Here is a 25,242-nt window from a genome sequence, read left to right as displayed (position 1 = left end):
ACAGGTAATAATCCTTAGCATGTGTTGCCTGGATTTTATTCAGTTCTTGACATCTTTACATCTTATTTAATGACAATCAAAATGTTCCAGCTCCTCAGTGGCAGAAAAATGAGACTATCTTCCTTTTTGTATTCTGTTCACATAGCTCAAAATATCTGCCTTTTTTTGTACTGCCCTAGTAACTAATATTTATTTTGTAATTCAATGTAAATACTCTGCCACATTATTTGTGTAGTTATTCCTTAGTTTCTTTCTCTGAAATTGATTTTTCTTTCTTATATGCAACTAATTGCATTTTATTTCTTAGGTAAATTTTATTGATTTTGAATAATTTAATCTATTTTTCAGTGCAATTTTGAGTGGGAATCCTACCATATTCAAGAGTTTGCAGTTATCCAGAAGTAACAGATGGCATAATTGTATATGCTTGTACAATACTCTAAAAGCATGATTCATCTTGCTCATGTATTTTTTATTCTATCTAAAAACTAGTAAATGGAAATCGTAATAGACTAAACCCTGGACTATTGGGGATTGGCAATAGCAATCCCCGTCTTTGGGATGCCTCTTCATATATCTTCCTAGATCAAAAATTCAAGCTTAAAGACAAGTGTCAATCAGTTGTATCTCCATTTCAAAATTTCATTTGGATATGGTCTTCTGAATTGCATTGACTTTTTCCCCATTCATCAAGCTAATTAAATGTTTAAATTCTTTCCTGCAGACTGCTTGTAATTTTCCTAGGTTGGCACTTCACTGAGATTCTTGGCTTCATCACTGAAGTTATTAATGAAAACATTGATGAGCATGAACCCTTGACAGACTCTTTCAATTTCATTTGACAGCTTGGTGGCGAATCACTAATTCCTAGAGTACAAGTTTCCAATGAGTTGTGTAGGAGTTTAAAGAACATTTGTTCTTTCATTTGCTTAAGAAAATGTGGCATATTATCAAAAACCTTACAAAAGTCAAAATATTTATGCCGACTGCTTACCCCCTTCTATCATAGGCCAACAACTACTGTCAAATAAAGAAAATGAATTGGTTTCATAAATTTGTATTGGTAGTTTCCTACCAGCTTATTATCCTGCTAGTGCTTAGAAACTGATGATTCAGTCATTTATATTTGGGGTGAATAAAAGAGATGTAAATCTGTTTCCTCTACAACACTTTCCTCTTTTGATACCAAAAGAAAAATGTAAGTTAAAGCAACACTCATCTTTCTTGTATGTATGGAAAGTAAAAATTCAGTAAATGTTCTGTGATGACATGCATCTTTGTAGCTCTTGTCACCTCAGCCTAGTTTCTGAAAGTCTTGGAAAAATGTGCCCGGAATTACAGAGTGACTAACATTGGATGAGACTTCTGGGGGCTCAGTTCCCTGTTTAATGTGGGGCCTACTACGTTTGCACATGGCTTTGGCCAGTCAGGTTTTCAGGAGACACAAAAAGGAACTATTTGGGTTGAATTAAAACAGGATGCGGTAACATACTTCACATTAAATTGTTCTGTCTTCCCTTTGGTTTCATTATCCTTCCTGTTCATATTCTGCAACTTCTCAAATACGTAGCAGGAACTGAAAGGTTCATTGTGTGCTTCTTTAATTCACTTATTTTGTGGGAGAGAGAAGGGGGGCTTAATTTTTTATTTCAAGAGTATCTAGAGATCCACCCTAATTTTCCCTTCACTTTGCTGGAGAAATCATTGAAGGCCTCCTGACAAACAGATGGACAGCAATCTTGCCCATTAGTGAAATTGATAAGATTCAACCAAGACTTTGATCATGTTTGCTGGTAGCTGATCCAAGCACAATAAACTGAGAAAATAATTACTGACAGGTAACAAGAGCAGGTAGATTGTGATAGTGAGGATTAGAATGAACATCTCTTTGGGGCAGAGATGTCTAGGATCTCAGAAAAATGTTTTGCAAAGCTAAGTCTAGGAACAGAAATCTAGAGGGGGGAAAAAAAAAAAGTAATTTTTTGGTTGAACACAAATACTTTCAGGACATTAAATCAGGCACATACATCGCATCTGTCTCAGAGTGCTTGCTGTTTGTAAAGTTATGCACACTGTGTTGATGTATTTTATTACTCTCCAGATTCAATTTACAGGCAGAATTCCTTTCTCCTGTCATATTGTCAGGATCCTGTCAGGATCCAAGCAATTTTCTTTTTCAATACTCCAAGCCAAAAAAGACCATAATTTTCCAGAAGAAATAGAAACTTCACAGAGCAAAGCCAAATCCTAATAAGAAATACAAAAGCTTCTTCATCTTGCTGTTACTGCCCATAATTCAATTATCAGTGTTCAGACAACAGGTTGTGGGGGGAATGTTTCTTTCTGCCTGTTTCTTTCTGTCCAAAGTTGTTTGCTGTCACGTAATATTTGTACTCCACATATCACACATTTCTTTGACAAGCTGATACAACAGTATCCTGGAATGTTGAATATGACCAAGTTTCAAATTACTGCAGATTTCTGCTCCTAATGCACAAAGAAAATTACAAGATTTTGAATAAGAGTTTGAGAGGTGTGTGCTTGTTGAAAAATTACTCCCAGACATTTATAATACTGACAATTACTCCCTACCACTTATAATACTGAAAAAATTCTCATTTCTTTATCAGAACAGACTTTGTGTATCGGCCATCTGCTACTGACTTTAGCTATCAGCTACTATTGAAGCATGGTTTCATCTTTCACTAAGGATTAGCCCATGCCATTCTCATCTGATAGTCTTGCCCATCCATATATTTAACACCTTATTTTTAAATGTCTCTTTCCTGGTTATAACACAGAGATTATTATTCTCAGAGGTGATGAGGAGATGATCTGTACGGGTATGAGAGGAGCATTCCATTAAATCTTCCAATAAGCTCTGAAAGGGATATAAACTCTCTTTGTTGTGGGTGCAGCTGAATCTTTTCTGTTCTCTTCTTTTGCCAGGAAGATATGAGTGGCTGGAGTGTTTGATGCTATATATAACTAGTTGATGTCAGCTGGATGCCAATTCCTTTGAAGAGGATCAGCCCCCAGTTTGTCTCAGTACTAGGTACCATGCAGATCCAAGCACAAGGGTAGAAACCATCCTGGACCAGGCAGGTCATCCCCATTCATAACTAACTCCTGAAGCTTCAACTAAAGGGTTGAGAACGCTTTTATCTGCACAACATAACAGTAGGGTAAGTGTATTGTTTCCTGAAATATTTTGACATTGTCTGTCCTACAAACTGTCAGATAAAAGACATTTATGTAACCTCTTGACTCTGCAATTGAAAAGATGTTTATTTTTTTACCTAGTCAAATTTGCACTTCCTTTAAAGATGCCAGAGCATCTTATTTAGTTGCTCAAATTCTTTATTAGATTTAAAAAAAAGCAAAAAAAAAAAAACCAACAGAATAACATTTCTGAAAACATATAGCAAGTTATAATTAAAATATTAATTATGAATTTATTTTTTTTAATATAATGTGTAGATGTGAGAAGGCCTAGATCACCGACACTGATTTTGCTACAAAATGTATATATCCAACTCAAAGTTCATTCCTTGGAACTTTCTATCCATCAGAATACATCCTAGCATCTGTCTGCAGGCAAAAACTGCGGTGCATTTTGCATAGTTAAAACCACTGTATTTCTAGATCAGGAATAACTAAATTCAATATTCAGCTGTTCTAAACATGCTATCAGAAATTAAAGTTGGCTTACTACTGCAAGCTGGCTCAACAATATAAAAATGTGTGTTTTCTTTCAGCAAGGAAAAATCATATCAGAAAATCACAATGTTATCACATTCTGCCATGGTCAAAGAGAGGAAACAACAAGCATCAGCCATTATGGATGAAATACAGAGAAATGGTATAGCGCTGAACCCAACTTACTCTATATGCACTGTCCTCTAGCCCTCCCTGAAATATTTTTAATCACAGAGTTTAACTCTCTTACAGCTTTGTCTCTGGGTGTTTTGCCATAAATAATCTTGGGGGAGTATCATGCTGCCTATGGTAACTAATCCTTTTGTAGTTGCCTCTTTTCATTTGAAAGCTATTTTCAGATGAACAACTGCTGTGAAGGAATGAAGTAATCTAACAGCTGATGTACATTCTGCTAGGATAGCCTTTCAGAATATTATTTGGGGTTAATAACATGACTTCATTCCATTTTAAAAGGCTATCATTTGAGAAACATGCTGATCTGTCTGTATCCTCTTCTTTTGCTCTTTTTCACTTTGCTTTTTCATATGAATGATAGAAATTTTTGAAACAACTGTTTACAGCTCTGTTCCTCCCATGCATAATTAATCTTTGTAACTAACAAAATTTACTAGCAATGTGGCAATTTTCTCTAGTGCATAGCCACCACTCTTCTGTTGTTGCACTGATGAAAATGCAGACACTTATAAGAAGGTAGCTTGATTTGCAAAAACAAGTTCTTAAAAAAAAGTAGGCTTCTAGTGTGACACCTTCAGAAGCAATTAACTCATCTGGGAATACAAGTCTTCCTGGCTTTCACTTGGTACATACTGGATGTTTTTGGAGATCCTTTCAATCCTCCCTATGAACGTTTTTTATCATCTATAAAAAATACCAGTTTTAAAAAAGTGATAAACACCCCACAAGTCTCACTGAAGAAAAAGAAAACAAAACAAACAAAAACAACCAGCAGGGAGCTCTGTTAATATTTAGATTTTATGAAAATCATACTGCCTACATCAGAAAAATACTGGACATTACATTCCAGTACTGAAAATCTTTCTTGTGGTCTTTTGCTCCAAAGAATTTGGGGATGGTTTTTGTGCTCACTAATTGACCTGTCTGATTGCAGGAAGAGTAGGACCAGAGACCTAATGAATTCAGAAAAAAAGAAGCTACAAGTTTCAGTGCCTGGTCCTAGTCCTGACATTTCCATATTTTTTTTCTATACTTTCTATTTCTAAGCAAATACCTCTTCCCTCCTTCCATTCTCCACTGAACACACAAGTCTGAAACCCAGCCTGCCCTTACAGATTTCATTAGAATTCTATTATTTTTTTCCACTGAAAACCCAAGTACTATACTTGCCTGAAATTGCCTGTAAGCTCTTCGGGGCAGAAAATCTGTCTGTCATATGTTTGTTTAGATCCAGGCAATTCATGTGGTAAATGATACTGTTCATAGTAATACTAATAAATGTACCATACAGTTCTGGAAATCATTGGAATTACTGGATAATCTGTGCTGATGCTTGCATTTACTTCACGTTATCTTTGTTTTCATTATTTATGTATTATCAGATTTGCTGTCAAGTTTAGATTTATACACATAGATACTACAGTTTATTCTACAAGATATGGTATGATACATGGCCACTGAAGGCAATACAGACTCTTTAAGTGTATGTTCTAGTTCTATATCTTGGATGTCTGGGACACTTAACGTTAAAAAAATATGAAATTACATGAAATGTGTGTGATAAGAGTCTGAAATTTATAACTGTAAAAGCTCAGTGAAACCAATTTAGAAACAGAGGATAACCAAAGCCATAATGAGACAAAGCATACACTAGTCCTTTGGGACCAAATGTTGGAAAAATCAGGGATAAATCTGTTTTTTAAATGACTAAATTCAGCTCTTTTAATTTTGAGAATTTATTTTTCCCCTAATTGTTAATTGAGCAAGTTTAACCTGAGACAAGCTGCTGTCTTTCTGGGTTTTGCATCAGTATTAGTAATGAAGATTCTGTATCTGGAAATTGCATGAAAACTAAATTTCATCCAGAAAAGAATCTACCTTGTTTTGCAGACCTATAAAACTCTCCAGTGTTAACAGAGGTAAACAGTAATAGAAGATTCTGTAGTGCAAGTCCCTGTGGCTTGTAACGACACTCAGAAAGTATACCCGATATGTTCTCATTTTAACCCCTTTTATTATAATGCTTTCAGGTAAACAGTTAAACTGCTTGTAAAAGAAGAAAAAAAAAAAAAAAAAAAAAAGCAGAAACAGTTGTGAGTAAGATACAAAGTCATCCAAGTTTTTACCAGTGTCTAAGTTCTGGGCTAGGTTAGTAACGACTGAAAGCCCACATCTCCCTGTGGTACATGACTTTGTGTTCTAGTGAAATCCTACATGTCACTACATGTTGCAGTAATAGACACTACCTGTAAACCCTCTTACAGTGTTAGAAGAGAGAGGAACGTGGTCACCTTCCTAACTGTTTTTTCTCTGGCTGACTTTGCTTAATGTTAAATTTCCTAAGTGTGATTGGCAGAGGTATACATGTATATATGTATGTTTGAGGAAGCCGTTAGCATTCAATTACACTTAAATCTCATGTTTAGTTCTGTCCTATTTCTTAAATTCATTCTTCAGTAGCTATATGATCTTTTATGATGGAGTTACAAATTCTTATTTCTGATACTATGAAAAACTGTATCATATACTATGACACTCATTATTAAAATTTATAATCCAGATGAAGGTATTTAGAAGATTGTTTACTGGAAGATTAAAAGGGATTGGGGGAATGCAGGAGAAAATAGATAAATCATATTCAAATGAAATCTGTTAAGATTTTAAGGGCAGGATAGGGAGGGCTTGGCAGGAACAAATAAAAACATTAAACTAGAAAGTTAAGATGAGGATTGAACTACAAATTAAACTTCCAGTATGAATGCCCATTTATGAAGTGGACTTGGAGATGTTTTCTTCCTATCATCCTCTAAATGTCCCCCTTTTCTCATTCTTCATCACCTTTCCTGCAGTGACACTGAAACAATCCCTAGACACATTATAAAACCAGACAGCAGATTAGATTTTAGTTGGCAGGGGATTCAAATGAACTTCACACCTATGCTTCTGGGATGCTGCCTAGATACACAATAGTACACAACTGTAGGTTACAAAGTACCTTGGAGCCTACAGTAAACATTAACAAGAACAGCACGTATGTAAGGGAACAGCAAGGCCCAAAATAGTTAACATCCAGCATGTCCCAGAAGAATATTGAGTGGTTTGGACAGAGAACTGCAATCATCTTGGCGCCCCAGTCTCTTAGGACTTACATATTACCCACTCCACAGATAATGAAGAAAAGCTTTTTCTACAGGAAAACATTGCTGATCTGAAAGGTAAACTTCCCTTTCTAATATAAAACCATTCAACAGTCCATGCCCCTGAAGTAATCTTGAAAAATAAGAACATCAAAATATGAGTTGTTGGTCAACATTTCAGGCTGCAGGCCAATAACTAGTGCGCTTATCTCAACCACAGAGCCAAAACTCCACCATTATCTGTCACTGATATGGCTTATTGGACAAGCTGAGTCATTTTCTTCCATGTTAAGAACTCCCTGTTTTGTAGCTACCCCTTAAATATCAGAAGGGTGTTAGGATTCTTTATGCATACTATTTTTAAAGCAGAAGTCCATGCTCCAGTTCATGACACAGTTAGCTTGCTCTTTCTCCAGTTAAATCTACTGCAAGCATTTGATTGAAATAAGTACGAACAAAAGAGGATCAACAGTGATGAACTCCACGGCCACAAACCTGTTTGATGTAGTACACAGAAAACTCATCCTGTACAGCTTGGGCTAAACAGAGCACTGATCTCAGTTACATTTTCCTAAATGTCAACAATCCACATTGCTTTTCCATCATGAAGTTAGTAGGAGACATATGCCATGCACTCCAAATGAAAGTCTGAAACTAAAAATAAAACCCTTTTTATTTTTTTTCCCCCAGCATATGCAAAATTAATTTTGACATTAGGGACCTATCCAGCTAATTAAACTGGGATTCCTGTCTGCTTGCCATGGAAGCAAGATACAGTGTTTTACATCTAATTTGCTTTCTCTTTGTTTTAATGCATTAAAACATACGTTGAAGTTCATACTTTCAAGACCTGTAGATAATTAGAATATGTAAACAATAGGAGGATTTATTATTAAAGAAATAACAGAATGTGATACTGAAAAGTGGATCAAAGAAACACACTGCACCTATTTGATATAATCCTCAAAGCATATTGCACCTTCCCATTTTTCTTCCTGAAGTTTATGAACAACTGAGGAGAATAGTTTTAACTAATAAAATGGCAAATATTAATGTAAGTGGCAATAGGAAATGATTTTCTTGAAAATTCAGCTTCTACTATATGATCTAATTATTGTTGCATTTGTTCAATCCTACAAAGTTCTAAGCAGAAATAAATTAATACAAAAATAGTTTGCTCAGTGTTGAAGTTACTGTATTCTAAGGTCCAAGCCTTGTCTATAGGTTGAGGACACCTAGTGAGAGACTTCAGTCACTCGGCTTGCTCATTGCCACCAGCACCCCAAACTCCAGAACATCACCACAGAGATAACCGGTACTTTCTGATATTCCATGTTCTCTATTTACAGTCTCAGTTGATCTCCTCTTCCCTGCTTATGCACCTTCATTTTCAAAACCCCTAGGAGCTCACCAAAAAAATACAATTTTTTTTTTTTTCTTCAATGGTGAATAAACTAATACTGCACCTAATAATTCAGTATCTGATTGTGTCATTTTGAGAAGACTTGCTTGTAACTTTCCCCCTAGACAGAGTAAAAAATAAAACATTCTAAATCTATCGTTTCCTAAAAGCATGTTGTAATTTGTTCTGTCTCTCATTTCAACACCTTAAGCTTTATTTTGAAGCTTTCTTTAAAAATAACAAAAAATACAACTTAATACAGACTTTCTAATACAAATTCTTCTTAAAGTAGAAAATGGCCTAGATTTCAGAAGAATTGGGGTTTTAAAGAGAAATTCATAACAAAATGCTTTAAGCAATAAGAAACTGGTAGCTGTGCTTAAAAGGAGCAATCTGCTCATCTATCCAGTGCAGGGCAAAAAGTTAACTTAATGTTTGATTTGGGAATGCTGAGGTCAGATAGAATTTTGTTCCAAGTTTCAGCAGAAGCCAGTTTTCACTAGTCTGTGTGCAGGACAATATAGACTTGATTTTCAGAACAGCTGAATGTCATTGAACTGAAATAAATTTGGAGCTTGGGGTGCTTAGCATCTTTGAAAAACAGGTTTGTGGTGTTCTATAATCTGCTCCAAAATTTTAGAAAATGATTAATTTCACTAACACCATATGAAGCTGCCTCATGTATTAGATAAGTATGCACTGATGTGTCATCAGGTTTCAGGTGTAGGGTACGTGACATCAGGCATTTATGAAAAACAGAGGTATGTATTTATCCCTTGTATTTCAGTCTCACCCAGCTTAAATCTTGGAAAAAAGGTCAGCACCCCAAGAGATATCATGGTAGAGGAACTATCGACACTCAGCAACAGAGGGGCAAGACTCTTCAAGAGACGTCAGCGGAGATCTGACAAATACACGTACGAAAATTATCATTATGTAACAAACAAGCCAAGAAATGTGAGTATTTGTAATAACTTATTAATGAAACACAGTGAGACTAGCCTGGGGTTCCTTTGATGCTCATGATACATTATGTACCTGATTTATTTGTAGCTTCAGGAAGAATAAGAGTAAAATACTGTACTAGAACAATGTTAATATGAAGTGAGCTATTTGTATCTATTGGGCTCCTGTAGAAAAATAAAAATAAAAAATCTGAAGACCTTAATACTTCAGGACATCAGATTCAAATAATTTTCATGCAAATTCAGATTCAGGTTACTAGTGACTGGAGTTCTTGTCCTGTAATAATGGGCACATTGACTACTGAAAGTTAACTAGTTAATGATATTCAAAAGGTTGGAAGAAGTAACAGTCTGTTTTACATGGCCAGGAAGTATTCCTATTAAAATAGGTTGGTGGTCTCAACATAGTTGCCAACCAGCTATGTGACTCTCTCAAATGACAGAAATTTTTGAGACTTCTTGCCTTCCATGTCTCAGCAAAGGAACAAACGATGAAGTTTGTCACTGAAAGACAATTATTCTCTGAACTAGGCCCTCAGGAACTGGGTTAAAGCATTAGTGATACCCTGGGAATCCTCATGGCAGGAACTAAATGCACCTGATGTAAGTCTCATTTATTGCCTTTGTGAAATACTTAAACCTTTTTGTTTGATCTCTGCAAAGAGGGAGAAAAACATTCATAAATTTTGTCTGGTTCTCCAATGTAATAATGGTTTATTCATTTAACAATGAATAGTCTATGCCCAGTCTAATAAAGTATGCAAGCAGCCCCTCTACTTCCATTGTAATTTCATGTCTTTATTGTTTTAAATCCCACATATGTGATGCTATGATTATATTAGCATCCGAACCCTAGAGAATCCATAGAAAGACTTTGACTGAATTCTTTAATCAAAACCTTCACTTGGAATAAAAAAGATAGTGACTATATGTAATGTATTGTTGTGATAAAACCCGAAGTTTGTATTGGTACAAACAGGGAATGAATAATTGATGAACCAAACAGTAAAGCATCAATGGCTTTGCTCAAACTATGTTCAGTTTTATTAATGAAAACACACAAACACACATGTGCAATTAAATAAGAAACAATAAAATGAATGCAGTTTTTTTGAGTCTATTGAATTATTTTTTGCCTTATGGCATCTCATAAGGAGATTTTGGGAGCAGAAAGTAAGATGCATTTGTAATTTACTACTGTCTTGCTAATCCAAATGCTGAAGGATCTCTCTACTTCTTCCCTGGAATTTCCCCCAAAAACACATGCATACTGCACAGTCATTATGACATTCTGATATGGGAAGAAATTATGCCTCTTTGGTTTCTGTTCCCCTCCCTTAAACGCCTGTTTAGCCACCACTGGTGGTATCTTCACCAACGTTATGATTTTGGCTGCCAAAATTAATATTTCTAACATATTTTAGGATGGCTCCAAAACATACTGCCTTGATATTTTTTGTTTGCTTGTATGTTTCAGGTTAAAACAAGTATAGTTTCTTTGCTTTCCTTCTTTAAGAAACTCATACTCTGGAACTGTCTATATTTAAATTACTTTTAGCCTATGTGTCATAGCTAAAATAAGATACTGACTTCTTATAAGACTCCCGTCTATATTTATGCAACAATGATTAAGCCTTTAGATGTTTCCTTAGAACTGATGACCCAATAGGAGGGTGGAAAATAACAGCATATCATTAATTGCCAGAAAGTGGCCTGCACTGAAGTTGTTATTTCTATTATAAATACAGGAAAAGAAAAGCCCAAACAAAAGCAATTCAACAAATACAGTGGATTTTCAACTGATATAGGACGAGAAGCTTTGATGAATCAGTGATTTGAAACCCATATGCCTTAAACCTGCCGGATTTCTTGAATCTTTGGGCAGCAAGGGGGCCCTGTCTGGCACATCACAACTTCTAGCATCTAGTGATCCATGGGCCCCCCTGCCAAAGTGACCAGCTTTACTCTTTGCTGTGAACTATACAGCCCACAGGCACAGGTAGATATAGTGGTGACTGGTATGAGCAGCAGATGGGATGAAATCTCTTCTTAGACTACCTATTAATATTCAAATATCCCCAATTTTGGAAATGGTCAGAAAATTTAATTGGATGGTAATGATGCTTCAGGAGTCTTGTTCTAGCTCCCAACACCCCCAATCCTTTGAATAAATCCATCACAATCACACACTTGAAATATAGACATTTAAAATTGTGCTGTGATAACATTCTTAACACTGATAAATTATTCTTTTGCTTACATAGCCGTTGTAAGAGAGTTGTGAAACTGTTTCATCTTCTGGGTAACAGCCAGAAAATCCAGAGGAATGCTGTCTAGCAAAAAGGGTACCTAACAGCAGGACAGTGTACCTTTGGATAATATATCCTAGGTCTCAGATCTGGCCTGTAAGCTGAAGTAATATTCCATCCCTCAACAGAGAATCAGAGGGACTCATTTTTTGCCTGTGCTATCAATGATATTTATTTCTCTTTGAATGCAGCGTGGAGAGCCCATGCAGGGTGTTAAAATGGATGGCCTCAGTGTTGAAGGAATTCCCCAGCATGCCCCAATGACACCTCCTAACACACCTGATCCCCGGAGCCCACCGCATCCTGACAACATTGCCCCAGGTAATAGATGAATTTATAGACATGGAATGCATTTATTACCCATCTCACAGCAGACGAAGGAGCTCTTTCTAAAACAATGTCATTAACAATAAGTTATTAATGGAGTTACTATTAGATATACATAAATTGAGTCAGATAACTAATCAGAATCACCCATGGAAATTTAAACCAGTTGCTTCTGTTCGTTCTTAACGATTTGATATGCCCATTGTACTACCTCTCCCTCAACTGAAGGCATGCATTATTTTCCAGTGAGACTGCTCATATATTTATTGATCTTATAAACATTGAGAAACAGATCTTCAGATTTAAAACCAGATTAATATACTGACTTTTCAATGCCCTATTTTCTAAGATACAACACACTGCTTAACAGTCTGAAAGTTATCCACTGTAGTTTAATTACCTGTAAATGGACATCTGAAGTCATTGCAAGTTTTGCTGGAACCCTTTACAGATAAGTAACTTAAAGAGGAATTTGCCCCTGGCTGTATACACTGTTCTGCTTTATTTAAGTCCTTAACTGTGAGGGTACTGTTGTCTTTATTTAAAGCAGTGAGCTACAGGAAGGCCTTATTTTGTATTCTTTGAAGACTAGAGAAGGCTAATTTGTTTTAATTAATTTATTCAGTGATATAGCCCTTCTTCCTGTTTATGAATTATCCATGAGCAGACTGGTTTTTACAAATTCATTCTTTGTTCAGAATTACTCAATGCATGTTTTGTGCAGACCTTTTCCAGTCTATGTAAACTAGGTCAATGCTACTCTGTTAGTGACAGCTAAGGCTCTCTGCATCCATGGGCCAAATACAATGCAAATTGAGGTAATTTCCATTGCTAAAACATGATACAAATCTTAAAGTTTTCTTTAGGCAAGAAATATTTATTTTTGGTGAAAGGAGTATTTATTAAACCACAGGGTGGTTTGTTTTTTTTAGCTTACAAAAGGCAACAGCATTAATTTAAAGAGCTAGATGTCATGTGAGGGTAAACAGGAAAACAGATTTCCCTTGTTTTTCAAACAAATACTATAAACTCATATATTAGAATAATCCCTTGCTGGTTCTAATTCTTCAGCTGATTCTAATTCTTCAAATTGCACAGTAAGGTCTGGGCTTTTTTCCCCTTACGTTTATTTGTGCCATATCGTATTTGGCTTTAGAAGAAATCACACTCTGAATAAGAAATCCACTTGTTTAGTAAAATTCTGATCAGAGCCTGATCCTCAGATGATTATAGAGAGGGGAAAATAAAAACTAAAAGAAAACAAAACAAACAAACAAACAAAAAGATGAAAATGATCAAAGAGACATGTAAGTATGACATTTTAAAGCATCAAATGGAGGCAAAAAATCTGATAGAATGGCTGGGACCTTAACTCCTTTTAATGCTTTTGGGAAATCTCATCCAAAGACTGTAGAATTATCTTACTTTTAACCAAAAGGCTGTTTTTAACATTTAATTGTTAATTCAGCCCAAGGTCTGCGTAGATGTGCTCCTTTTTCAAATAGATGCTTATAATGATAGAAACAAACTTAAATAAAACTAAAATAAACTTACCCTCAAAAGAAGAGTAGAATACTTCAGATCAGTTATCTAAAAGGCTACAAATACCTCCTGTGAGCTTTCTGGTATTCTGTTGCTTTGGTTAACTCACTTGATTCAATTGTTCACTTTAACTAACTGTGAAATAATGATATATTACTTCCTATTTACATAGGATGATGGTAAGGAAACAGAAAAATCAATATACTGTTATACTGGTTTACCTGGATCTCCTTGCAGGATATTCTGGACCACTAAAAGAAATTCCTCCTGAAAAGTTCAACACTACTTCTGTGCCAAAGTATTATCAGTCTCCTTGGATAGAAGCCATTAGGGATGATCCAGAGCTGCTAGAGGCTTTATATCCTAAACTTTTTAAACCTGAAGCAAAGCCAGAACTGCCCGACTACAGGAGCTTTAACAGGTAATTTTGAGTGAACACTGGCTTTTATAGAGCAGTGAAAAATTACTCTGAAATGAAATGTATCCATTGGTTGTAAAAAGACCCATCACCTGTTTTTGCAAGTATACCCATAAGCATGAACAAACAGATTACAGGTAGCAAACAAGAGCTTTAAGAAGGTAAATAGTTCATCTCAAAGTGTGGACCCAAAATTAAATTCTAGAACCAAGAATGTAAGATTAATTGCTGAAAATATTGAATGAAAGAGAGAAAGAACAAAACAACCACGGAAATAGAAGTATCAGAATCCAGTGTACTGAATAAATGTGAAAAATGGGATATAGCAATGCCTACAGTATTTCTGTTGACTTTGGCAGGTATGGGATCATGACCTCATAAGACCTACCAGGGAAACTCTCAGTAAACACTTGGCTTGTAAACACTGTAATGCAAACCACATATATTTTTCCTTTCTATTTTTTAATTTTATTTATTTACTTATTTATTTTGCAACTCACACTCTACAGGCTTATATTTTTAGGCAATGATACTACAATGAAATCTATCCCTCTACCAATCCCTCAGACCAGTCAGTTAGCAGCTTGCTTTTTTTTTTTTTTTTACCACATTTAACTTTTTTTGTATCTTCAGTAACTTTTGGTAACAAATCAACAGATGGAACATTACAAGCAGACTTGAAAAAACATTTGAAGTAAAAGGGGATCTGAGACTGAAGTTATTTGCATAGTAGGTAGCATACTGAATACTGAGGCTTTCAGTGGAACTTCTTTATATATTGACAATACTGAGTTTGGAAATACTTTGAAAGTTTTAAAACACATTCTTACTTAAGTCGTTTGCTTTAATTCATGCCATTCACAGTATCTTTGTATATCAAAGTCATGGACAATTTTTCACTAAATGATCCCTGGTAAGCTACTGACACCTGAGGCAAACCAAAACCTCTTTGTCAAAACACCAAATAGATGACAAATTAATAATAATAATAAATTAATTAATTTAAAAAAAAAGGCATGGCAATATAAACACCACAAACATCACTTGCATTCCTGCCATAGAGGCAGGCCTCAACTATGAACTCAAGGAGAAAATACTCCACAATGCAGCATCAAAATTGGCACTGCTGACACTACATTAATTTTTACATCCTAACAGCAATACACATCACAAGTGTGTAGCACAATCTTGTCAGCAAACAAAACAATAATACAAATCAGAGAGATGAGCCACAGCTGCCAATATTGGAACAGTAGCTGCACAGTTTATGTACTATGGTTATTGTAACTGGGAAAAAGAAAAAAAAAGCCAAACATATATGTATATATATAGAAACAGAGCCAGAATCAGTAGTTCCTCACACAAATGAGATTTTGAGTCCAGCATACAAGTCATCACTGTTGAAAGACAGAATCAGACAGGGCACAGAAGCTCCATTAATAGGGATATGTGTCTTGAGACAGTATCTCATGGCTTCTTTGTGAATTTCTAGCTGATTTGTTGTCCCATAATCTGTTAGTTGTCCTCTATACAACACTAACTGTTCAGATTTCTTTTTATGAAGACTTGCTCTGTGTATGATATAGCAGAACCATAGTTCACCACAGTCCAAATTTGTTGAACATTCATGCATTCATTTAAGGGAAAGGTCAATATTCATCCTTGGAACTGCCATAAAAAAAATAAAACCTGGCATGTAATTCTAGATCCAGATTATGAAACTGGTAAATTGAAAATGCAGGAGATATAATCCATGATATTTAAATAAAGCAACCACTCTCCTCACTGGTAAAAAAAAAATCTGCATCCACGTCAAAATAAAAAGATACCCAGTGAACCTAAAAAAGCTGTTTGATACATACAAGGCACTCAGACTTATGTTTTATAGCAAGAAAAACTAGATCCAAAAGAACTTAAGAACTTGCAAAATTGCAATTCAAGATGCTAGCCTATTGGAGACGATCTCAGAGCCATGAGTTATGTGTCTATACTCCTAAAAATGCATAGGAGAGTGGGATGACTGGTTATGGGATTCAATACAGCCAGCACACTGTACCTATCAAGCTAGCCAAAAGAAAACATTACAGAGAATGCTTCATGTGATTTAAATTCCTCTTTGTCAAGGCCATCAGCACCTAATTATTGCTGCCTATCTTCAGGTCAGGGCTAGATTAGGGGCTTCCTTTCCAAAAAAAAGAGCAGAGGTCACATGTATTCTTTAAAAATGCATACTCAGGAATAAGGTTAATTTCTTTGGAAAGAGCATTTTCCTAGGATGTGGCCAGCCTGGGTTTATTTCTAAAGGAATGTCAAACCCTGAGAAGTATAACAGCATGGCTCCAGGCTCTTCCAAGGAAGAGGTGGGAACATTTTTCACTTCCCTTGTTAAGACTTGTACCACAATACAGAAAAGAGTAAATTTACTTGGGCCAGAGGGACGTCTTTTTTTTTTTTCTCCAGCTGAACAATCCTTTTTCTCTAGCTGAACAATTAAGTAGTTCACATGGAGAAAGAGAAACCAGGGTCTATATCTGAGTTCCCAGATCTTTTCATGTACTTTCTTTAGTTATTCCTTACAGTAAAGGAAATAAATATTTAGAAGCAGAAAACAAGACCTACACCTCTCTGCTATTAGTTGTTCAGCCTGATATCTAGGCTAAGATTCATACTCTGTCTAATCCACTTAAACTTATATTTTTGGGCAGCATTTGTGCTTCAATATGAAGTGCTTCATCCCCTCTGGAATACTCTATGTGAACAGTTAGGTCCATTCTTACAAAGACATCTCTTGCAAAACAGCTCTGGTCACATTCATGCTATTATTTGACAGGGATTCAACAGTACTAGCCATGGTTGTAGAATGAAAATGCTTTTACTGAAAGCTTGCTGCAGTAGTATACTGTGTGTGTTTTCAGGAGTGGAAGTTCAAGCAAGATTTTATTCATTAGAGAATCACAGATGAGTTTTAGTATAAGATAGGTGCAGCTGCCAATACAGCTAAGTAAGATCTGAGCATTTGCAGAAGGAAAACTTTCAGGCACCTCAGGAACTTAGCAGCCTATGGGTTTTGGGCATAGAGTGACGTATCTCTTGGACTTTTATGTCTGTATCATACTAAGTAAGCTATTCTGTGCATCTAGGTCACAGCATCCTTGATTTCTTTAATTGCAGTCTTGGAGAGAAAGCAAATGATAGTGTATTAAACAATCAAAATGTGATATAATGATGCCTTTTTTTCTTTTTATCATTGAGGGTATCAATCAAGGCTTTCTATCATGATTCATCATTCAACAAAGTGCCATTATGTCTCTTCTCCTGCAAAACACTAATACAGTCATTGTTAGTCAGAACGGGGTGTGGTTAACAGTAAGTGTGATGCATAGGACTTCCCAAAGGAAACGGGCCTCAGATTCTACACAGTTCATTCATTTGTATCTGTTAAAATGGCATGCGGACTTTCCTGGACATATTCAGGTTCCTTTCAGTCTTCTTTGTTCCAGGACAAACTAGCAACATGACTTTAGCAGCTAGGGACCTCAGCTGTGTCCGAACAGCCTCACACAAACATGGCTTAAAAGTTTACTCAGTACTCAAGAGCACTCAGTTGTTGTTGTTGTTGTTGTTGTTGTTTGTTTGTTTTTCTCCACTGCCAGCAACATGGCAGCTCTGGACCAAGTACCAATACTTTTTTTTTTTTTTTTTTTTTTTTAAATCATTGGCTTTAACAGTAGCAGAATCAGAACTATGGAATTCACAGAATTATTAGTTGAGGTCTAGTAGGCATTTTACACTGCAGGGATCTTGCAATTCTGGCAGGTCAATGAAGGAAGAAGCATTGGAAGCAACCAATAAGCACATTTGCCTTCAGAGGCAGGGCTTTCTGTAAGACAGCCAGTAATGGCTGAATTGCAGATAGTAGTAGGCAGGGTACATGATCAGAGAAACTGGGTTCAGAGGGTTTCTGTAACAGACTCTTCAGACAAGGCTACCCTTTCTCTCCTAGATGACACTGAATCTGCTAGCAGAGAAATGCTGCAGAACAGAGACATGTCATCTGATTTCTCTTGTCAGTTTATTTCTTACTAGAAAATTAACATTTGCTGAGAAGTTTGTAATACCACTTCATTTAGTACCTTTATTCCATCTGCTTTCCTGAAGCTGGATAAAATGTCAAAGGTAGGACTATGAATGACACACAAAGCACTACGTCTTGCTCACATAAGACAAGCAAGTCTGACTGGTTCTGCCTCTCCTACCAGAAGAATTATTGCTCAGCTTTCTCAATTCCCAAAGACTACTGTTTCAAAAACACTACAGGAATCTGGTCCATCTGGACTGGGCTCTGCTTGTATTGATTAATGGATTCTGAACTCTGTTGTAAAAATGCTGAGAACCAGATCCTCAAAGGAATTTTGGGAGCCTAACTCCAAATGATGTGAGAGATTAGTGGAAACTCAGTGCTTAGCCAGTTCCTTAGAATCTTTGTGAAATTGGCACTAAATCTTGCATTAAGCTACCCTGAAGCTCTGAGTATTTTGCAGGGTCAAGTTCCCTGTTCCTGTGTCTTCTTTTTGCACAGAATTAACAATAAGAAGAATGTTCAGAGAATGACAGTCCCATTTTTAACAGTGAAACTCACATTTTTCATAAGGTGATGCAGTAGAAGGTGTTAATCTGATACAGTTAAAACATTGCTTCAAATTTTCAAAATCAACAACTAGTGTCCTATACTGAGACAATTCAATGTTCAATGAGACAGACTGAGAACAAAAAGAAGAAGCCCTACTAAGTCAACAGTTAAAAATAAACATGGTTATGCCTCATAACATTAAATCACACATCTACTTTTTAGGAATATGTGAAGTAATTACTAAACAGTCTCTTATATTTCCTTGTGCCACTTCCTATGGCTCTGAACCAGCATTTCCGCCCTTACTATGAACAGTGACTACTGGAATTTTTACACGAGTTTTAGGCTTCTATACAATGAATCAGAGGTCAAGTGATACAATTGATGTCCACACAACAGAGGTCATTATGACAGCATGTTGTCAGACGAGTTATTGCTCACAAAAATATACTGCTGCTATAAAGGAAAATTAACATCTAGTAGCCAATTACTATACTCTCCTTTATGTTGATTACCATGTGCTTCTGCCTAGCATGCAAGAATGGCCTCTCTGAGGCCAGATTTTATATAGGAACAACATGATTTTTTTTTTTCCCCACAAAATACATTTAAATTTCTCTAAAACACTCTTGTTTCTGTTACCTACAGAAAATTGCTGCACTTAAAAGCAAAAGGTACTACAAGAAGGAATTTTAACACTATAGAATTGTGTGGAATTTTATACAGCTATTGCTGTTCCATTCATCTTGATATTCCTTTGATTTACATATTGATGAGAATTAAATATTACGACAATGTGAGACTGTGTATCTTAATTAGAGCAGCAATTAAAACAATCTTTATTATCCTGTAAGACGCAGATCACTACATTCACTCTGTGCCAATTACCAAGCAATTATTTTTAATCAGTATCATACAGTATCCAATTTGGCACTGTGACCTAGAAGACAAGAAAAGCTTGATACCACAGGCACTTTATACAAAGAACTCACTTTTGACCTCAAGAGAGTTAAATGCCTGGACTGGTTACTGCTGCAAAATCATATCGTCAATTGAGAAAGAGTTTTAGAGCTTAATTCAAAGCTGTCCTCTTCTCTCCCTAAATATGCATGCCCAGAAATTTCATGATTTTTGTATCTTGCAAGATTGACCTTTGGAATTGTCCACTAGTCCTTTTGCCAAAATCTGCATGTGAATCTGAATCAGTGAATCATTTGTGTAATGACAGAGAAATGCCATTTCTTTTAGGTCACAGATTCATTTTTTTCCTGGATTAATCTCTTTATTTTTGTGCGCTTAATTCAAAAAAGGTTTTGTTTTATCCATAGTTACCTTGTTGAAAATTCTAGTCAGATCTAGTCAGATCTTCAATTTTTCTCTTTTAGTTTCTGTTGGTAATTATTTCTCTGGCCTTCTACTATAATACTTGGAGCCACTAGGAATATATACCAGCAGATCTGTTTGGTATCAAACACACAAAACCTACAAGGGCTAGAGGAAATCTGTTTTAAAAAAAATAATTTTCACGCACCACTATATATGTATCTTTGCAGAAATCAGTGTTTATGTGTAATTTTAAAATCTTAAATCTCTTAACTGGCCAGACGATATCCCAACAAAGTTATGCATCTAATCAAAATGCAAAGCACAAGTCTGTTAGCTTATAAAAAGGATTCTGGAAAAAGTGAGAGACCTCTCCTTCCCCCCTCATCCCCTCAATTTTTTACAGCCTAGAAATCTGAAAATAATAATAAAAAAAAAAAAAAAGGATGAAGGGAGGTATTTGTTAATACTATTGCTTAAAAATATCTGCAAATGCATGTAGCAGTTAGTTCCTGCTTAGTACTTCTTATCTTTTAGTTTCTCAGACTTACCGAATGAGGGAACACGTACTTTTAAATAACATGAAAAATACTGGCTGCAAATTAGGGCCAACTTCAGCAAGTGTTTCAAGGTTTAGTTACATAAACATTTTCTTCAGGAACAAAGCTAGAGTAAGCAGTCCTCACTCATTCCCCTCCTTTCCACGGCTGTTGTCTTTGGCTGTTCCTTTCTGCTTCACATTACACTTCATTGCCTCCTCACTTGTCTCACTTGTATTGTTACAATCGTTTCAACATAATGATAAAAAACAGATTGCTGCAATAATTCTCTTCTGAAGTGTTTGTGTGTGTGTGTGTATATGTGTTTTGTTTGTTTGTTTGTTTGTTTTAATGCAGATCACATAAATGACCCAATTGTATCACATATCCTACATACGTTCTTGTTCTTGCTGGTACAACAATGTGATGCTGAAATATAGTCTAGTGGGAGGAACAGGCTGCTGGGGATAGGAGAAAATGGGGTGAGAACTTCCTGAACTAGTTACCTGCTAGGGAGAGCGTGCTGAATTATGATTTTCAGACTTAGAAATTCACCACCAACAAAATAAATTTAGTAACTGTGACTCACCAATTAAAAGTTTTTCTTGCAACATCTATTTTCCCCTCGGATTTTCTGTCCATTGGTAACTCTGAAGAAGTCTTTATCTATGGGAAAATATATCAGATATTAAAGACAATTTGCCAGAAAAGCAATTAGCATACTTTTCCCAAAGGTGTTAAAATGTAAACAAGAAATTACATTACATCTTTATCATTAAAATAGCTTCTATACTTTTGATGCCTCGGAGAAAAATATTTTTTAAATCACATTTTAATTTCATTTCTCTAATATCTACAGAGTTGCCACTCCCTTTGGTGGTTTTGAGAGAGCATCAAAGCTGGTTAAATTCAAGGTACCAGATTTTAATATGCTGATGCTAAATGATCCGAGATTCATGATCCTTGCAAACCCTCTTGCTACCAGAAGATCCTTCAATAGGACTCCTAAAGGATGGACGTCTGAGAATATTCCTGTAGTATTCATTCAGCCTACAGATTCCAACACTGTTCCAGAAACAGAGGACCTGTGAGAGAAGCTGCACTCTATATCATAAAAAATGCTGAAAGCTGCACATCCATGTGTTTTTGGTCCAAATACTACTAAAGTCTACTGATAAAATCTTTCCCAGGCAGCTGGCATATAAGTCATAATGTCTGATGTAATGTCTCTTCTCTGGCATTTAATTTCATCTGTTAACATAACATAAATAAAGTATTCTGGCAAGTATTGGCTGCAATATTTTGTACTTGTGTTTATATATTCTTTTACTTCACTGAAAATGACAACTTTGGTAAAATCTTTGTTAGTCATTTCAGAACATGTGCATTAAGATTTAAAGAAAAAAAAAAGCAACACTAATATCAACAAATTTGATTTGATAGATATGCTGATTCTGGTAGAACAACTGAAAAATGCCATGACAATGCACTCAGAGCACTCCTAGTACTGCCTGCTTGAGAAGAGCTCTGAGAAACCAACCTCTTTTTCCCCAATCCCATTTCAGCCAAAGTTATGTTCATCATTCATTATTTCGGTGACAGCAAGTTAAACCATTTTCTTCTTTTCCGTCTCTAACTCAGCTTTAATGATGGACATCAATGTCCTTGTCATATGGATTTGTTTACGGAAAATGCAGTAAATTTGGCTATGACAAAGACTACATACTGGTATGAAAAAGTACAAAGGTATTTCCTGGATGAGTCTAGAATGTTTGTTAATCACAACTAAAAAACCTACCAATGACCGGTCATGTCAAACATACCAAATTAGTCTCATTGAGCTATGTTACCACAAATGCATTTGCTAATAGAAAGAAATTTCATAACACCTTTCCCCCTACAGCCATAATATCTTTTAGGACTTAAAAGCATGTGAGTTTTCTTGTTCTTGATATGCTGGCAAACTCTGACATTTTAGAAATACAAGTATCAATATGGATGTACTCTTACTAGATCCATAACTTCAAAGAAGGCAGGCAAAATCAGTAAAAAGATGCTGTTCTTCAGTGTCATTTTTCAGGTTACAACTACATACTAGTAAGAGGAAAATATAGTTTAATAATTGCTTGTTTCTAAATACGTTATGTTTGATAAGTATCCAACATCTGTAGGTTGGATATTCTAACATACAGTTTAATTTGTATGTTTTGAAATAGGAAATAGCTTCAACCAAGAGGCCGCTCCCCTTTCTTATATCCCAGATGCTTCTCCAGGGCATAATTGTCTCTAAGCATGCACACAACAAACAAGAGCTTTCTGGGTAACTCAGCTACCTATTTTTTCTTTAAATCAGAATATTCATAAATTTTTGCAAGCTCTATAGTGACATGTTTATCAAATTTTAGCTCTAAATGAAACCCACAGACGATGATGATGGTAAGCAAGTAAAACAATGCTTTTTCTAGGTATTTTTCTTACTAAAAGTTTGGTGGCGTTGACCTACAAAAGTGAGTATTTCAGCAAGAATCTTGACAACTGAAAAAAAAAGAATGTTGGAATGGATTTAAAATGGAAAGACCAACAGAAAATTCTGCCTACATTCTTGTGGCTAAAATGTGTGTCTGTAAAAATGGTTCCCATGTTTCAATTCTGGTTTCAAGGCAGGTAGTTGGCACAGAAAATTGACATCTATTATCTTTAAATTACTTTAAAGTAAAATATTTTTGGCTGTAAACTGCACAGCCAAATGTACAGGTCATAAGCAAATTTGTGAAGGAAAAAAACCCAACAACTTCACTGACAGAACACTTTCCTAGCAGGGGATTAATTTTGGGACCTTAACTGTGCACAATGTACAATAATTATATGGAAAATGATAAAAATTATGAATTCTTCAAGCCTAAAAATGCAAAAGCTAAAGAAAAAAAAATATAGTGAAGAGCAATGCAAACAAGTTCTGGAGCTTGTTTTTTATAAGCTGCAATAAGGTATTATAAGCCTGCTTGAATAGAAATATGAGAACATTGGTGCATAGCATATACACAGCAAGGACTATGAACAAAGGACAGAGCATATTTATTGTCTACTCTGTAAAGATAACTTATATGTGTGGATCAAGCCACCTTGCTTGCAATACACATGATGGTAACTTTCGTTGTCTATATATCCAAGGATCCAGTGGAGTAGAATGGGCTCAGGAAGCTTAAGATTTTTTGGAAGCACTGAGTCTGCTATGCATGTGTTCATTTGATGGTCCAAATAACTGTGTTAGATGAGGCTAGAAATTACTGACAGTCCTTACATCCTCAAATTCTAACCGAGACTTCAGGAATAATCTCTGATCTGGTTCCTCTAATTAAAGTCATCTACTGTTATCAATTGCAGCAGAACCCTGTTCCTCCTGCTTTACTAGCTTGACTACCATAGAGCTATCTACATACCAGTAAACCAAATGTGCCCAGAACTACTATTTTTAAAACTGAGGCCAACTGACACAGAAGTGTGCAACCATTCTATTTAATCTTCCAATATTGGGTGGCTTTTGATGAACCACCTTTTGGGAATAGGCCTTGGACCACGCTAACCTCTTGAACCATGTCTGGGAAGTGTTTAGAAGAGTGTTAATTAGCAGAAGCGAGGACTGTGCAACGTGCTAAGCATTCAGCAGCACAGAGGATCAACTGCCAGTGTCCAGGAATGTTCCCTGGCTGCATCACTCTAGATGCAGCCTTATTGTGCAAGTCCCACTGCAACAAACAAATCTCTCTGCCAAAAAAAGCAATTTCTTTGCCACAGAGGAAGATTTTTTGTTAAGGTTGGGGATTCAAAGATTTTCTAATGACTTCAGTGAGTTTCAGCACAGGCATTTACTTTGTGAGAAACTTATATGGCAATTGAAACGTATCCTACAACAACAGGAGACTAGCTTTGGGTAGAAATAATGAAGGAGTTCAAATATCAAGATTTGTATTATTTTTTTAGACAAAGATATGGCTCTGAAGTGATAAAATAAAGGGTCTTTTTAGTTATAGATCTGGAAAGATATATACAAAACAACTGACATATTTAAATTTTCATTGGTGTTTCTAAAAGCTCCTGCAGCTAAGAAGTACAGCTAAAAAGATAAAATTAAATGGAAAAACACGAGCAACAGCTTTATACAAATGTAACAATAACAAGTATATAAATATTTTAGAAAATATGCTTATAACAGCACATATACTTTATCGCACAACACTCATATTTGCTTCCAAAAGAGAAGGGAACTGAATGGTGTGGTGAACAGGCAGAAATGCAGTAGGGGTAAATATATCGCTTAAAAGGTCTTTGTTCCCAAAGCTTTTTTTGGCCTCATTTTTATTTACATTAAGGTAACCATTACAGCAGCATAAAAGGGACTTTAAAATTCATTTCAATGTTCTTATCAACAATGTGGTGAACTGAGGAAACAGATCTGCCATTTCCCAATCTACACAAAACACTCACTGATCACAGTGTGTAAAAATGTAGTAGCAACATTTTTTTATTATTTAAAAAAATACCAAACACATACGCACCTTAAATAACTTTATGGTATGAAAAGCCCAAGTTAATGGTTGTTACTGCATGAAGCATTGATAATAAATTGTTATCAGCCATAACAGTAATCAGGAGTCTGTATTTTAATCCTATACAGTTATGGCCTGAAAGTATGCTTACTGATAGAATGACATCCCTACTCTACATACTTTGTTCAGACTCAAAAAAATTATATATT

General features: G+C 35.6%; 1 protein-coding gene across 2 annotated transcripts; it reads left to right on the top strand.

Moving 5' to 3' along the window:
- Window positions 1–3,027: 3,027 nt before the first annotated feature.
- MYOZ2 (myozenin 2) lies at window positions 3,028–21,778 on the top strand. 2 transcript variants are annotated; one of them, XM_082758830.1, is made up of 6 exons: window positions 3,028–3,185; window positions 3,759–3,862; window positions 9,221–9,390; window positions 11,899–12,028; window positions 13,814–13,997; window positions 21,346–21,778. In XM_082758830.1, exons 2-6 carry the CDS (start codon window positions 3,787–3,789, stop codon window positions 21,575–21,577), a joined length of 792 nt encoding a protein of 263 aa, XP_082614956.1. In that variant the 5' UTR covers window positions 3,028–3,185; window positions 3,759–3,786; the 3' UTR covers window positions 21,578–21,778. The 2 variants fall into 2 exon arrangements, with proteins under 2 accessions (XP_082614956.1, XP_082614957.1); XM_082758831.1 differs by lacking the exon at window positions 3,759–3,862 and having other exon boundaries at window positions 3,045–3,185.
- Window positions 21,779–25,242: the final 3,464 nt, after the last annotated feature.

The sequence above is a fragment of the Aythya marila genome, assembly GCF_965140915.1.
Source record: "Aythya marila genome assembly, chromosome: 4".
NCBI classification, from domain to species: domain Eukaryota; kingdom Metazoa; phylum Chordata; class Aves; order Anseriformes; family Anatidae; genus Aythya; species Aythya marila.
Note: the sequence above shows the minus strand (reverse complement) of the source record. Positions and strands in the feature narration are given on the sequence as shown.

What these genes read in the sequence shown, in the direction of transcription:
- MYOZ2 (XM_082758830.1), top strand. Translation starts at nt 3,787, where the DNA reads ATGTTATCACATTCTGCCATGGTCAAAGAGAGGAAACAACAAGCATCA. An exon ending in GGATGAAATACAGAGAAATG is followed by an intron (nt 3,863 to 9,220) that starts GTATAGCGCTGA and finishes CTTGTATTTCAG; the next exon opens with TCTCACCCAGCTTAAATCTT. An exon ending in GACTACAGGAGCTTTAACAG is followed by an intron (nt 13,998 to 21,345) that starts GTAATTTTGAGT and finishes TAATATCTACAG; the next exon opens with AGTTGCCACTCCCTTTGGTG.